The 15,335-nt window shown below is 46.4% G+C and overlaps 1 protein-coding gene across 7 annotated transcripts; it reads left to right on the top strand.

The window, feature by feature from the left end:
- Window positions 1–5,464: 5,464 nt before the first annotated feature.
- ECSCR (endothelial cell surface expressed chemotaxis and apoptosis regulator) lies at window positions 5,465–13,766 on the top strand. 7 transcript variants are annotated; one of them, XM_037801388.1, is made up of 9 exons: window positions 5,465–5,591; window positions 9,399–9,443; window positions 9,765–9,815; window positions 10,483–10,620; window positions 11,730–11,843; window positions 12,223–12,321; window positions 12,543–12,579; window positions 13,211–13,307; window positions 13,438–13,766. In XM_037801388.1, exons 1-9 carry the CDS (start codon window positions 5,531–5,533, stop codon window positions 13,444–13,446), a joined length of 651 nt encoding a protein of 216 aa, XP_037657316.1. In that variant the 5' UTR covers window positions 5,465–5,530; the 3' UTR covers window positions 13,447–13,766. The 7 variants fall into 7 exon arrangements, with proteins under 7 accessions (XP_037657316.1, XP_037657318.1, XP_037657317.1 ...); XM_037801385.1 differs by having other exon boundaries at window positions 5,516–5,591; window positions 10,486–10,620; XM_037801387.1 differs by having other exon boundaries at window positions 5,516–5,591; window positions 10,483–10,614.
- The last annotated feature ends 1,569 nt before the right edge of the window (window positions 13,767–15,335 follow it).

Here is a 15,335-nt window from a genome sequence, read left to right as displayed (position 1 = left end):
TTGGGGGCAGAAAACAGTTCAATTTTTCTTGGTTTCACAAGGGCAAAGCAAGGGAAATTTTATTCTTTGTTGTAATGATACAGTATTTTAATTTAAAATCTTTTTTCCCCAAATTTCATGTCATTGTTAATAGAATTTTTTCTGTACCTTTCTTTCCTGGTGCCTAAAAATTTTTATGCAAAGATGTCTATACTAACTCACTGGAAAAGGCAGGTGAGAGAGGGTGTACTGGGGAGGTGGTGGTAATGCAGAAGATAGTCTTGGTTTAGTTTTTGGTTTTGGTTGTTTCTTTGGACTTTCACAGCAGTTCTTGATCCTTTCTGGAAATGCTGCAGTATAAAAAGGCAGAGAGCTTTGGGAAATAACTTGGAAACACTTTAGGTTAAAGGTGGTATCCATTTTTATATACTGGCTGCTATTTGAATAAAGCACTCCTTGCAGTCTTTACAACGGGGGAGAGAAAATCTGGCCTTTTGAGCCTCTTTTATACCAATATAGGTGTATTGTATTGTTCTGTATTTGGTAACTTTGCCAAGACCATTTTTTAAAAAACAATAATTTGAAATTAACATTCAAATTTGTTAATTTCAAGCTAGTTTGGATTGTGGTATTTTTGACTTTGTGGAGTATTTAAACAGCAAGATTGCGTATCAGTAGACTCGTAGCAAAGCCATCAAATAGTCATTGCTCTGCAAACATTCATGGTAGTGTCTTTGTGAGAAAAATTACCTCTTTCCAGAATCCATGAAACAAAAATAGATTGGCAATGAATGTTAAAAATGAAGGAAGGTCAGCAAAAACCAGCAAAGTCAGTGGTTTAGTCAGGTGGATTTTCTGTTCTAAGAGTACTTGATTTCTGGTGAGTTTTATGTCCTGTGGTAGTTCTATTTTGTAGCAATTCAAAACCAAAAGTTGCTAGCGTCATTTTGCTATTGTGCCAAGTTACGTTTCATAGAGTCCTATGAAACAAGTACACTGAGAACGACAGGTGTAGGGCACACAGTCTTACACATAGCATTCCAACAGGAAGAGAACAGTGTGCCGCATCTGGGCTTGACCACGGGTGCCGGGCCTGGCCCTGTCTTCCTGGGGATCAGACACGGGCTGCTGGGCTCCCAGGTCCTGGCTTTTAATAACTTTCCCTCCAGTGGCTTGTTTTGTTTGTTTATTTCAGAAATAATCATGTTTCAAAGAAGATACAAAAGCAAAAGGGCAAATATTTAATCATTGAACAGAACTAAATACTGTTGATATTTGGGTATTTAACTGTACAGTTTTTTCTAGGCATACTGATACTTTCAACTTTTTTTTTAACCTGAAGTTACCCTCTACCCATTACTTTGTAATAACCAACATATTTCGTAATGTGTATTTTCCCATGTCATTAAATAATTACATCAATTTGAAAAAAAAAAAAATAGGGTGGGATTGGGGGAAAATATAATCAATGCAAACTAGAGGCTAGAATTAACAGAAACATTGTATTATGCTTCCTTTAATGTAACAAAAGCAATAGACCAAAGCTAAATGCATATGGGGGGCGGGGCAGGGATAGGGGAAGGGTATGGGACTCCAGGCATTGGTGATGTTGTCTGACTCTTTATTCTACTTTAGGTTAATGCTATCTTTCCTTTTGTCACCTTCCCTAGCTATCAAGTTTTTTTTTGTTTTTCTCTCTTTTTCTTGCCTTTTTCTTTTGCCTCTCTGCCTTCTTTGACTCTTCCTCCATCTTTATGGAAGAAATGTCCTTATAAAGAGTGGCAATGGTGCTCAATACATAAATATGTGACTATACAGGGAACCAACGATTGTTTACTTAGGATGGAATGTATAGTGTTTGAACAAAACCGTCTTAAAAGAAATGGATTGATGAAGAAAACTTGAGGGCACTATATTAAATGAAATAAGACAGACACATAAAGGCAAATATTGCAGGGTCTCACTGATATGAACTAATTATAATATGTAAACTCATAGACATGAAATATAAGTTACCAGGATATAGAATGAGGCTAAAGAATGGGGAGCAGTTGCTTATTATGAGCAGAAAGTTCAACTACGGTGAACTTAAATATTTGGAAATGGACAGGGGTGATGGTAGCATGTAATGAGAACAACTAACAGTGCTAAAAGGTGTGTGAAGGTGGTGGAAAAGGTAAGCTCAGAGTCACACATGTCACCAGAAGGAAAGTTGGAGGTTATAAGATAGGAATGTATAAAACAGTGAATCTTGTGATGGACAATGTCCATGATTAACTATACAAATATTAGAAATCTCTCTCATGAACTAGAACAAATGTATGTCACTATAACTAGAGGTTAATAATAGAGAGGCATATAGGGAAAAAATATATACCTATTGCAAACTATATACTACAGTTAGTAGTATTTCAACATTATTTCATCAACAGTAACAAATGTACTATACCAAAACTATGAATCAATAATGGAGAGGGGGAGTGGTTAGGGGCATGGGAGGATGTGAGTTTCCTTTTTTTTTGTCTTTGTTTCTTTTCTGGGGTAGTGAAAATGTTCTAAAAATTGAAAAAAAAAATTGTGTTGATGGATGCACAGCTGTATGGTGGTGCCATGGGCAATTGATTGTACACTTTGGATCTTTGGATAGGTGTATGGTATCTGAACAATCTCAATAAAAAAAAATTATATTAAAAAAAACAAGAAAACCCTAGTGATGAATGCATAACTGTATGATGGTACTATAAACAGTTGCTTGTACAGCATGGATGATTGTATGGTATGTGAATATATCTCAATAAAACTGAATTTAATTAAAATTTTAAAAAAGATAATTTTGGTCCCATGCTCTGCCCCCATTCTAGCCAGGAGACCAGGAGACTCTCCTGGGAATTCCCTTCACCCAACGGCTTGATCTAAGGAGGCAGGATGTAACTTCCTGGTTCCTTGTCTCTTGGCCAAGTTGCTCCAGGGCAGTGGGCCAGACCCAGGGCAAAGAGAGAAGGAGGGAGAATGGAGGACGAAAGAGGGAAGAAAGTGCCCAATGGGGGCCAAGCCGATGAAGCAGGAGCCAGAGACCCCTGCCCAAATTGTTCCTGTGCCAAGGCAGGGGACATACTTTCTGACACCAGTGGCTGGCTGGCCTTGATGTCCCTCGGCTGACCCCCTCCCAATGCAGTCAAAGGCTATGGTTGTCTTCTGCCTCCCACCTTGGTCCACTTGGACTTCAGCCAGAGGCAGCCTGGACTCTGCCATAAAGCCAGGGCTTCAGCCACTGCTGTTTGCCTCCTGCCTCCTCAAAATACATGCCCCCTTGCTCTCAGAGGCACCAAAATTGGGGCTCCAAATCCCTTAGTCCAACAGCCCAATTTCTGATCCTTCTGGTGGCTAATTCCTCCTTGTCTCTCCCTCACCAATCCTGGACCTATGCCCTGGAAGGATAAGTTCAGAAAGGCTAAGGGGGTGGAATTTCTCAGATCAGACCTTTGCCCCAGCCTTCTCCATCACTTTTCCATCTATGTCTTTGCTCCCACTGTTGTGTGCTCCTTGTCCCCCATCCCCACTGTCAAAACCATCCCTTATGGCTTAGTTCAAGTGTCACCTCTTCCAGGAATGTATTCTTCAGCCTACTACACTTGAGTAGTTGTCTTTTCCTTGAACCCTATAGCAGTCTTTCTTGCCTTGCTCCCCATGTTTGTCACACTTGGACAAGTGTGGGGGGCTCATTTATCCCCTTTTAGTCTGTAAACACTATGGCGCAGGAACCATGACTCATTCTTCTGCATTCCAGCGTCCATCACAGCATCTGGCATCTGGAAGCACACAGCAGGTGTCACTCGGGACCCTGCCCTTATCCTGGAGGCTCACGGAGAGCACCTTTCTCCTGAGGGGAGGGGCCATGGGAGCCACGACAGAGTGTTCCTTGATTCACTTGTTCCCTGGCTTTTTGCTGTCAGAAAGCCTCTTAGGATGGGTTCAGGGAGCTAAAATGATCAAGAATCTGCTCTTATTTTACAAAGAAGAAAAGCTCTTTCAAGTCTTGGAACTAAGGATGAAGAGACCCCAGAGTCCTCTACTCTACCCCCATTTGGAAGCCCCTTCCTCAGTTCTGTACACCAGGGTCACCTCTCTTCCCAACTCCCCAAGGGAGGATGGAAGTGGGTCTGTTGCACTGTGGAAAGCAAGAGGCAGCCCTTCTTCCCTCACCCTGCCCCCACGGAAGGAAGGAGGGTTAGGGGTCTGTGGAGGCAGCTGAAGAAGAGGGACTTGTGGGGACATCCTGAGCAGGCCAGAGGAGGGTTGCCAAGGTAGATGCAGGGGGACTATAAGAGCTAGTTGACTCTCTGGGCTCATCTTAAGTTTAGCCTACTGGGGTAGGCCAGGAGCAAGGGCTGCTCACCTCAGCCATACCCTGTTTCTAGCCTTCTTGTAAAAAGCTCTAGGCTTTCAGGGGTGCGAGGTTTCTTTTTGGAGAAATGAAAATGTTCTAAAATTGATTTTGGTGATGGTTGTATAATTCTCTGAATATACTAAAGCCACTGAATTGTACAGTTTAAATGGGTAAAATGTATGGTAGATGAATTACATCTGAATAAATCTATTTAAAAAAATCCCACAATGACATACCAATACATACCTCACACCTATTAGAAAGGCTAAAACAACAATAACAAAAAAGCTTTAGACCTGTAGCTATTCATGGTACTGTCAGTCATGAAAGGAAAAACTGGAAGCAGCTTAAATGTTCAAAAACACAGAGATGATCCAACAGACCACAGAATGGTAAATAAGCTGCCGTTAAAAATGATGACTAGAAGACAGGGAGCCAGAATAAATGCTTATGCTTTGAAGATAAGGTAAGCATTTCCACTTCCTCTTCCTTACCCTTCCTTTCATTTCCAGGATAATTGAGTCCTAAAGGTGGGGCACAAGGGAACACCTAACCCCAAAGTGGGGGAGCTCCCAGTGGGAGGGATGCTTGGAATGCACTCTTGCTTTTCTATGAAGAATAACAGTAATGTTTGTAAGGCCTCCCTGAAAGATGTGGGTGTCCCGGCTGCATTGGAAGCCCTGAGGAGGGAGAGGAATGTGGAGAATTCAGTCTACAGAGCATGGATGGCTATTAGGCTGATCTTCTGGGCTCAACCCTGGGGGAGGAGGAACTGGCCTGAAACAAGTTAGACTCCAGGAAGGCCTCCAGGTGATGTGTGGAGGGACCTGATGGGTTCCTCAGAGGGGAGGAGACGGGGAAAGCGGGCCAGTTTGCCGGCACTGGTCACCGCGCGGTTCCCGGGGGGATACCCAAAGCGGCCCTGGTCTAAGCCAGGCAGGGTCCCGGGTGCAGCCACTGCTGCTTCAGCTTCACATCCTCATCTGGAAGGCTGGGCTGAGCCCCTGGAGCCAGTCCCAATCTGTTTCCTTCTATTCTTTGACAGGAAGCTCCAGGAGAGCCAACCCCCACCCCCCCACCCCCACCCCAGCACTCCCTCTCTCTTTTCCACTATGGACAGAGCCTTCACCGAGCGGCTGCCTGCCCGCCACATACCCAGCTGGCATGGGGACCGCAGGAACAACGCGGCTGTGCTGGGCCATCCTGGGTTTCTTCCTACTCCAAGGTAAGAGCCACCTTCCACCTGCCTCCAGCAATTCCTCTCCCAAAGCTGGCAGTCCTGGGCGCTAGCCTCTCCTTCAGGACCCATATTACATGCTCTGCATCCAGCGCTTTCCCCAAGGGAAATTCCAGAGCCTTTTCAGGAGGGGATCAGTTAGATTAGGGGGTGGGTGGTCACTACCAGGCAGTGGTAAAATAGAGATACGGTTAAACTCTTTGGTGGGAAATTTTCCCCATAGAGGCTGGCCTCCTGAAATGTGGGAGGAGGAAAGCTTTTTCTATTGTGTGCGTGGCTGGAGAATCCCAGCTGCCCCATGAAGCCTCACCTTCTGGTCTGGGTGCCAACTAACAGCCTCTCTGCCGACTGTCCCGGAACAAAATTGACTTCACCTTGGGATTTACAGGTCATCTTTTTTCTTCTTTCTTATGAAGAGTAACAACCTGGAAATCCCAAAAGTTGACTTTAAGCTCAAATCACGGCAAGAGGGACTCCAGTTAGACAGGAAGAACTATTTGCCAAGGAGGATGTACCCAACATCCTCACCCAGGGGGCTAGATGAGACAGCCTCCAGGGGAGACTACACTGAAACACCTCTCAGACAGGGCTGTGCCTGCTGATGACTCGGGAAGCAGCTCATAGGGTCCTCTCATTAGGGAGCAGTTGCTGGGAACCATAAAAAGGCCAGAAGATTGTGACTCACAGGGCAGCAACTTCCCTTCCGTCATCCTTTCCCCACCCTCACCTCACCCCTAACAAGTCCTCTGGGGAAAATTTATGAGGCTGTGCTAGAAGCAGCAGAAAGAGCGCGAGAGTGCTGGATGGGGAGGGGTGATGGCAGATCTATCCGGCTGGCCCTTTCTTGGTGGTAGAGAGAGAACACTCTGCCTCTTGGAGAGGCCAGGCATGGGGTAAAACTCTGATCACTCCCCTGGAGGAAAGAGTCTCAGATTGGATCTGGGGCTAGGGGCTAGTCTGTTGTGGAAACTGTGCAGAGATGGCAGAGGAAGGGATTAAATGATGAGACTCTGAGGCAGCATTTTCATGGATCTAGGCTTCCCTCAGGTTCCCTACCCACCGTCCTGGCCCAGGCAAGTGCCAAGGCTACTGTATAAAGTCCACCTAAGCTACTATTATCCCTTAAGTTTCCTAACTTCTCATCCCTAACATTCAGAACATTTACTGTCTCCATTTTGATGGACTGAGGCATCTTTTTGAGAATATTCAGGCCCAAAAGGGGTGTAACTGAGGATTCAGAGTCAAGACAGGCCTGAGATTTGGAGGATTTGAGAGAATGGGGAAAAAAATTAAAATGTCTAGTATTTATTGAGCATGAACTACCTACCAGGACTATGTGAAGTACTTTAGATGCATTCACTCATCCTCATAATAACCTGTGAGGCAGCTACTAACATTACTTGAATTTTAAAGATGAGAAAACTGAGGCCCAGTTTACAAAGTTAACTGACAGAGCCAGGACTTGAACTCCAACCTGTGAGACCCCAAAATCCAAGATTTTAACTACTAAACTTTGTTTGCTGAGGAAAACGGCAGGGAAGAAGGGTGGAGGGAGAGGGGCTGAAAGAGAATGAAGCAGGCTGGTATTGGGGAGATCTGTGGGGCCAGCCTTCTTCCAGCACCTACAGGCCCAGTGGTCAGAGGTAGAAGATCCCTAAATCCCTCATCTACTCACAGAGGGATCCTTATTGGTGACAAAAAATATTTGGAGAAGGGGAGTGGCAAGGAGACAATAAGACAGCAGATAACCTGGGACCTGATGCTTATGACTTTGGAACTCTTTTCAAGACACTAGTTTTCTTTCTGGAGTAATTTGGGAAGGCAGTGCATTGTGCCTTCTCACTAAAAAAAAAAGTTGTAACCCTAGATGTTACATCATATACGCTTGATCAATAACTGATAATAGATGTTTTTAGGATGTATCTTGATTGAAAACATTCTCCCAGGGTCCTTCCATCTACTCCACCTATCCCTGCCCCAGGTAGGAAGGGTTCTTTCTAGCCTGGGCTTCCTACAAGTTTCAAGTACCCTCTTTACCCCACCCCCTCTCCCACCCAACAGGGCAATGGAGCTAACAGAGATGGTGACCTGGAAAAACAGGACCCAGAATTTGGGCAGCTTGTGCTTGGAAATAATTAATGCCACACTTCCAAGTGGTAGCCCCATGGAGGAAGACAGTGGTTTAAAGAAAATAAACAGAGCAGCAGGCTGCCACAGGCAGGGGCAGGTCCCTGGCACCCAGCCGCCTCTGTCCACCCTGGCCTGGCCTTAGGGCTTCCCTGACGTTGAGAGGCCCAGGGAGCGAGAGGGCCAGGACAGGGGCTGCAGTCCCAGGCCAAGCGGAGGACGGGAACCCAGCTGGGCGGCTCCACTTCCCCACGTTGTTTTCCTTCCACATTGTTCACAGGTTTCTAGAATGATTTCATTGTGGAAAGTGAGCAAACACAACCTGACCTTTCAGGTCCCACACACATAACGGGACACATGGATGGGCACACACGCACGCAAACACATCTGTCTAGAGGCTCACAGATATACACGTGTATGTGCAAAAAAACTAATGAGGGCTTCTGACTGGGGACTCCTGGAAACTGACTCCTCTCTGGGTTTGGCAACAACTATTTCCGAAGTTGCCCCTGCCTGTGAGAGTAAATTTCCTGTGCGAGTAAACTGGTTGCTTGTTCTAGAGCAAACTGCCTCCTGTATATACCTCAGAACTTGCTTCCTGTGCAGGCCCCTACTTCCGGCTGCGGGAAGGCAGAGAGATAGTCCATACAAACCCTAATCACGTCTTTTTCTTTTTCCTACTCAGTTTTATTGAGATATATTCACATACCCTACAGTCATCCATAGTGTACAACTGATTGTTCACAGCACCATCATATAATTAGGCACTCAACACCAAAATCAATTTTTGAACATTTTCATTACTCCAAAGAAAACATAAGGATAAAAATAAAAATACAGGTAAAGAACACCCAAAACATTCCATCCCCCCATTCCCCTATTATTCATTCAATTTTTGTTTCCATTTTTCTGCTCATGTGTCCATACACTGGATAAAGGGAGCAACAAGGTTTTCAAAATCACATGGTCACACCATGTAAGCTATATAGCCATACAATCTTCAAGAAACAAGGCTACCAGGTGGTATTCCTTCTAGTTTCAGGTATTTCCTTCTAATACACTAAAAACTAAAAAGGGATATCTATATAATGCATAAGAATAACCTCCAGAATGACCTCTCAACTCCATTTGAAATCTCTCAGCCACTGAAACTTTATTTTTTTCCATCTCTCTCCCTCTTTTGGTCAAGAAGACTTTCTCAATCCCACGATGCTGTCTAACCTCACCTTTATTCACCATATCTCCCCATCCCCTTCTCTTGGGGTGTAGCCAGGATAACAATCTCCACAGAGGAAAGTGAACGGCCCAGTGGTGGAGTGGCAAGAATGTCAGCCTCAGTACCTGGAGTCCTGGGTGCTTGTTTAGGTGTGCAGGTCACTGGCCCTTTCTCCTTGGACATGACACTTATTTAAAATAACCTTCCCCTGATCTTGTGTCAGGTTGGTGTAAGACTCATATGGGATTGAAGAGACAGGAAATGACTTTGGGACTCTGAACCATGAGGTAGTGAATGTGCTATTGAGTCATTGCCTGCATCCTTCAGCCTCTCTCAAGTGTGTCTTCCAGCAGGGGAGGCCAAGAAAGCCAAAAGGCATGGGTTCCTCTCTGGGCTCTGTCCTGGGCGGGAGACTTACCAAGCTAACCCCCGTGTTTTGCTTTCTCTTGCAGGCCACAACTCCCAGCCCATGACAACCCCAACCTCTAGCCCTCAGGGTAAGACCAAACCCCAAGGGCCTACTCTGGCATTTAGGCCTGGGAGCTTAGGAAAGGTGAGAGGAATTGTAGGCTAGTTCTACAGCTAGGTGATGGGGGCTGGGGTCAGAGCTCTCAGGACACCCAAAGCTGAGCTCATCTAGGGATTATTTTTTTCAGCCTGGCCGAGGCTCACATGCCTTGAAAGAAGAGAGATATGGATAGTAGGGATAGGCGGGGGGGGGGGATTGGGGGAAGTAGGGAGAAAGTCTAGAAAACACCAGACATAGGGAAGAAGAGAAGGAGGCAGAGCAATAGGCAGCCTCAGATGATGTGTTTCAGGAGACTTCAGCCATCTAAGTCTGACCACAGAGACAACTTCTCCCAACACAGGTGGGTGAATGTGGTTGCCAAGGTGCCAACCCTCAGCCACACTCCCCGGCCACTCAGCCCTGCTTGGAGCCCAAGGGTTCTAGGATGGGCGAGGGAGGGTGGTGTCACCACACCTGCTCCATCTCCAACCCCACATCTGTTTCCATCCCTTCCTCAGAGCTTTACAGCACAAGCCCTCTGTCTCCAGGTACCCTGCCCTTCAGATGACAAATCCCATCCGGGCAAAGCCTAGTGAGGAAGCAGATACAGTTTCTGCTCAAATAGAGAACACAGATTAGTGGGGAACAGATAAGTAAACAGAAGCCCAGATTGACAATTACAAAGCAGGGTGAGAAAGTTGTGATGGGCATAAGCGGGAGATGCTGTGGGAACCCAGGAAAATGTCAGCCACTTCAGACTTAGTGGGCCACATCCCATAGCAAATGACCGCTGAAGCTGAGGCCTGAGGAGGAGCTAACCAGATGGAGATTGTGGGGTGGGGGTGGAGGGTGGTAGGGCATATTCCAGACAGAGGGAGCTGCACAAATAAAGGCCCAGGGGTGAAAGAGAGAAGGACCCCTTCTCTTGGAATTGAAAGCAGTGAAGAAAAGGAGGATTTTGGACTAAAGAGCCCTCCCTGTGCTGGCTGAGGCCCTAAGCAGACTCACGGCATCTTCCTTGTCCACAGCAGCTCCAAAGAAAACCTCACAGGTCCCCAAGGTAGTGAGTAAACCTGCCACGTCAAGGTCAAGCACAGTGGATGGTCACTTGCCGTCCTCCCTGGACCTGGCTCAATCCCAGCCACAGAAGCAAACATCAGGACTCAGTGAGCACCCAGGGCCAGGGCAGGGTGGGGGCGAAGGACACTGGCTTATGTCTGGGTGGGTTCCTTCTTCCTCACTTCAGGGGGGTCTCAAGGCCAATATCCACATCAGCAACACCCTGGTTTGGGGGACAGTGGGAAAGGTTTGGGAGGGAGTAGAGGCAGGAACTTGGGCCTGGTCAGGATGAAGGTAAAAGAAGCCTCGATTTGGGGCTGATAAAGGAGTAGAGGGGAAGAGAGAGGGGTAGGAGAAATATGGGAAAGAGGCAGATAAAGCTGGGAAAGGGCTACCCTCCTCTCAGGGCAGCCTGGTCCTCACCCAGCAATGTGTCAGAAGGGTTCGGTGGCAGCAGCAGGGGGACGAGGGAGGTGCCCTCTGTCGTGGCCACCCTGTTTCCCGGGGCAGGCACAGGTGCTCCAGACAGCAGTGGCAGAGTAATGGCAGCTCAAGCAGAGGTATGTCCTGTCTCTGTATGCAGTGAAAAGGATCCAGTAGGATCTCTTCTCCCTCCTTTCTTTCATCCTATCCCTTGGCTCTGGGTTCTTTCTTACATCCCCAGACTTATTTAGGAGGGGGTTTCTGGGGAGAGAAGGAAATGGAACATTAATCAGGCCTAAAGTACAGAGGGGATGAGAGGGGATGAGAGGGGTGGCCATACAACTTTTTAAGAGGGCCAGAAACTTGTGCTTCTTAACTTGCAGCCTGACTTGTTAGATCAGTTCCTGAAGATAAACATCCTGTGCCCTTCTTTCCTCCCAGTTGAAACCATGGCAAAACATAGATGGCTCTCCCTTTCCTAATCTGGCATAAATCCCTTTCCTCTGGGCCTCATGGGGTGGTAGGAAGAGCATAACGAGGAGCCTGAACTTCCTGGAACCCTCTGGAACCAGCAACATGAGCAACTAGTAATGCCATTCACATGACCCCACATCACCCTGTCTGTGACCTCTTTCCTCATTGGATCTGGGTGGAGGTAGCAGGGTGGGAGTCTTTCTTGGAAGGCATGAGTTCCCTTTGCAGTCTCTTACCTGGGAGAAGGGGTTAGGGAAACTATCCCTAATAGGCTGTGTCAGTCCCCTTCACTAATGCATACATCCCCATTTCATCTTAGACACATCCCAAAATGTTACTCCCATATCAACCACCATAAGTCTGAAGCCAAGGGAAGACGTTGCCATCCTCCCTAGCCCCACATCAGAGACGGTGCTCACTGTGGCTGCATTTGGTGAGTGGGAGAAGGTGGGATGTGGGAGGGGAACCTGCCCCCAGAATTGACTTAGATGCTGGGTCTGAAAACACAAGTTCAACTCTCACCCCCTTTGTTCCAGGAGAATTTGGCTGATGGGGAAGGCCCTGGCCCTGCCATTGGCTCTTCTTGGCTCTGCTGGGCGCCACGTTCAATGGGAGGATGGAGCAGGGCTGTGGAGCCCACTCTGGCTAGGGGCAGCAGGCCAAGACCGCACTTGTTCAGCAGAGAAATGGAACTGGCTTTGCTTCCAGAGCCTGTCTACACAGTTCTTAGCTAGGAAGAGAATTCTGAACTGCTGTTGTTCCCATTTATCCCCTCGAAACCTCCCCTTCACCTCATTCTTTTTCCTGTTCAGGTGTTATCAGCTTCATTGTCATCCTGGTGGTTGTGGTGATCATCCTTGTCCTTGTGGTCAGTCTAAGATTTAAGTGTCGGAAGAATAAGGAGTCTGAAGGTAAATGCCCTGACCCTTTAGGGTTACCCCTTTTGCTCCTCTTTTCTGGGGGATCCAGAGCTGGGTTCCATAGTTCAGACTGAGTCTGGAGTTGAGGAAAGGATTAGCACATCTGTGCCACATGAGAATTGAGAGGGGACACCTGGGTGGACTTTGAGAGGCAGGCTGGGCTCCTGAGTTTCAGCATGTGACATTTAATCTGTGCCTTTGGGTTTTTACAGATCCCCAGAAACCAGGGAGTTCAGGGATATCTGAAAGGTAAGACTGTCAGAGGTGTAAGGGAGGACTCATCTATCTGACCTCTCACTCCTCACTCTAAGAGGAAGCAACACTTGGCTGCCTGCTCCACACATAAATAAAGGCCTCTACTGAGGACAGAGCTAGGGTGGGCAGGACAGAGCTGGGGGCGCCAGACTGAAAGGCAATAATCAGGTGCCTGGAGATGGACTGAAACCTTCAGCTACAGAGCTAAGCCTCTGTAACCCCCTCATGAAAAGTGTACGAACTCAGGTTCAAATATACCTCCTAAAGAAGAAGACACCCCATCTATACTTAGGAACCAAGCACTAGGGTAGATACTTTGTAGTAGTATCTCAGATTCTCTCAGCAATTCTGCAAGGTACACATTACTTCATTTTCCACATGAAAAACTGAGGCTTAAGAGAGGTGGTAACATGGTCAAGATTATACAAGCAGTAAATAGTAAAACTGAAGGTTAAATTCAGATCTTAAGGCTTCAAAGCACATTCTCATTTCATTATGCCCACCAACAAAAACATAGATTTTTCAGAAGAAAGGTTTAAGATTCAATCACCCCAAACCAACCCCCAGTTCCTTGACTCCCTCCTTCTCCTCCTCTTTATAACCCAGACTCCCTCCCTATCCCTAGCTGTTCTGCAGCCAACGGAGAGAAAGACAGCATCACCCTCATCTCCATGAAGAATATCAACATGAATAACAGCAGAGGATGCCCCTCAGCAGCGAAGGTGCATTTTTCCTTCCCTTTTTTCCTGAGCCAGAAAGTAGATACTTTCCAACATTCAAGCTCTTCTCTCCTTTTTCCTACCTGCCACTCCCAAGAAGTCCACCCTCCCTCATTCTGTGTTTCTTTTGCAGGTTCTTTAAAGGCAGCCTGGCGCCCTGTGGCTGATACAGCTGCCCCGTGACTGTGAGGAGGAAGCCCTGGGACTGTTGGGGGCAGTGAACCACATATAAATTATTTTGTTTCGCATCTACTCCCAGATATAAAGGACAGTAGCATTCCTCCAGATCTGGGAGCTAAATTACCAATACAAGAGACTCTTTCCCTTGTGAACAGCCACTCTGGAAACAGCCTGCTCCTCCCATCTTCTTCGTCGTAGGAAAGAGGAGTCTATACGCAAGGGCAAGGACAAGGGTGAGGTGGATTGGTCATTTCTACTTTCCATTAAAATTATTTTGTGGCCTGCGGTCTAATTTCTTTTACGGTCTAGGTTCCCATGCACCTTCCTTTGCGGAGTGTTCTAGCTGCTTTGGCACCTCCTTTTCTAGGCCAGGCAGGTGTGCAAGTTTCTGCCCCTAGTGGGGGGCTCACTGAGGAACCTAGGAGGTGGTGAGAACTTTTTGTCAGGTCTGTCTCAGGTCACCTGTTTTATTAAGTAGGGTTGAGATGACTGACCAACCATCCCAAAAGAGGAGAGAGAAAAGGGCTGTTATCGGTGACCAATCATCACCAGTAAAGAAGTTTCAAAGTGAAGAGAGAGAACGTGGGAAGCACAAAGCATTCTAACAAGGCAACTCCAATAGTGGGAGCTGAATAATATGAGAGCAGCTGTCCTCTGCCTGCCCCAGGGTAGACGTGTGTCATGTTCGTCCTAGCCATGGGAAGAAACTGGGAAGGTCTGGAGTGAGGTTATGTCTGTGACTCCATAAAAAGAAAACCCACCACTTTGCCCCATACAGCTGTTATCTTTGTGTGCTAGAATTAGAATAAAGAACCTGCCGGAATGGTGTAAAGTCATTTAAAGAGAAGGAAGAAAAGAAAGGAGGTATCTGTTTTCTTAGTAATAAGCATCTGTGCCATGCTAGTGGTTTCAAAATGAATCTTTGTTGAGGAGAATCAACGGAAGAGTTATCTGTGCATGTCTGCATAGATTGTTTAAATTTACAAGCATTTACCAGTCAGCAGTTTAGAACACATATCCTGCCCTCTGAGATTACCCATTCCTAAGCAACAATATGTTATTTTCTTTGGATTTGGACTTCACAAGTTGATAGGAGAGAAAACATAGAACAAAAAGCATCATTCTCCCTCTTAGTTTCCTAGTGCTGCAGTAACAAAGTACCACAAACAAAGTGGTTTAAAATGACAAATTTATTGTCTCACGGTTCTGGAGGCTAGAAGTCCATATCAAGGTGTTGGCAGGGCTGTGCTTCCTCTGAGGTCTGTAAGGTTCTGGCAGTGGCTTGCTGTCAATCGATGGAGTTCTTTGGCTTGGGGCATAACTCAATTTCTGCCTCTGACACGATGGCTGCTCTGTCTGTCTGTCTGTCTGTATCCAGGTTTCTTCTCCTTATAAGGATACCAGTCATATTGTATTTGGGCCTACCCACCCAGTTTGGCCTCCTCTTAACTAATAACATCTTTAAAGATCCTATTTCCAAATAGGGTCATGTTCATGAGACCAGAGGTTAGGACTTGAACATGTCTTTTCAGGGAAAACAATTCAATCCAGACACTCTTGGGCTCATCAAACTATTGAAGGGAGACTGAAGAAGTCTACTTGATTCTAAAAGTCTCTAGGGCAGGGCCTGTTACCTCATGTATGTGGCTCCTAAGTGGTAGCACTGTGCCTAGAACATTGAAGGTAAACAAAAATGACTCTTGGGTGACAGAAGCTGGCCTCTATCACAAACTTGCAGCTTGATTCTAGCCAAATCACCTCCCTTCTCCAAGCCTGTTTTCTTACTTTTAAAGTGAGGAGCCTGAAATACTTGGCCTTCACTACTTTTTCTAGTTCTTCTATTCCATAGTT

This window comes from Choloepus didactylus, chromosome 13, assembly GCF_015220235.1.
Source record: "Choloepus didactylus isolate mChoDid1 chromosome 13, mChoDid1.pri, whole genome shotgun sequence".
Classification (NCBI taxonomy): domain Eukaryota; kingdom Metazoa; phylum Chordata; class Mammalia; order Pilosa; family Megalonychidae; genus Choloepus; species Choloepus didactylus.
This window is presented reverse-complemented; position numbering and strand designations above follow the sequence as displayed.

What these genes read in the sequence shown, in the direction of transcription:
- ECSCR (XM_037801388.1), top strand. Translation starts at nt 5,531, where the DNA reads ATGGGGACCGCAGGAACAACGCGGCTGTGCTGGGCCATCCTGGGTTTC. An exon ending in GGGTTTCTTCCTACTCCAAG is followed by an intron (nt 5,592 to 9,398) that starts GTAAGAGCCACC and finishes TTTCTCTTGCAG; the next exon opens with GCCACAACTCCCAGCCCATG. An exon ending in CCCAACCTCTAGCCCTCAGG is followed by an intron (nt 9,444 to 9,764) that starts GTAAGACCAAAC and finishes GATGTGTTTCAG; the next exon opens with GAGACTTCAGCCATCTAAGT.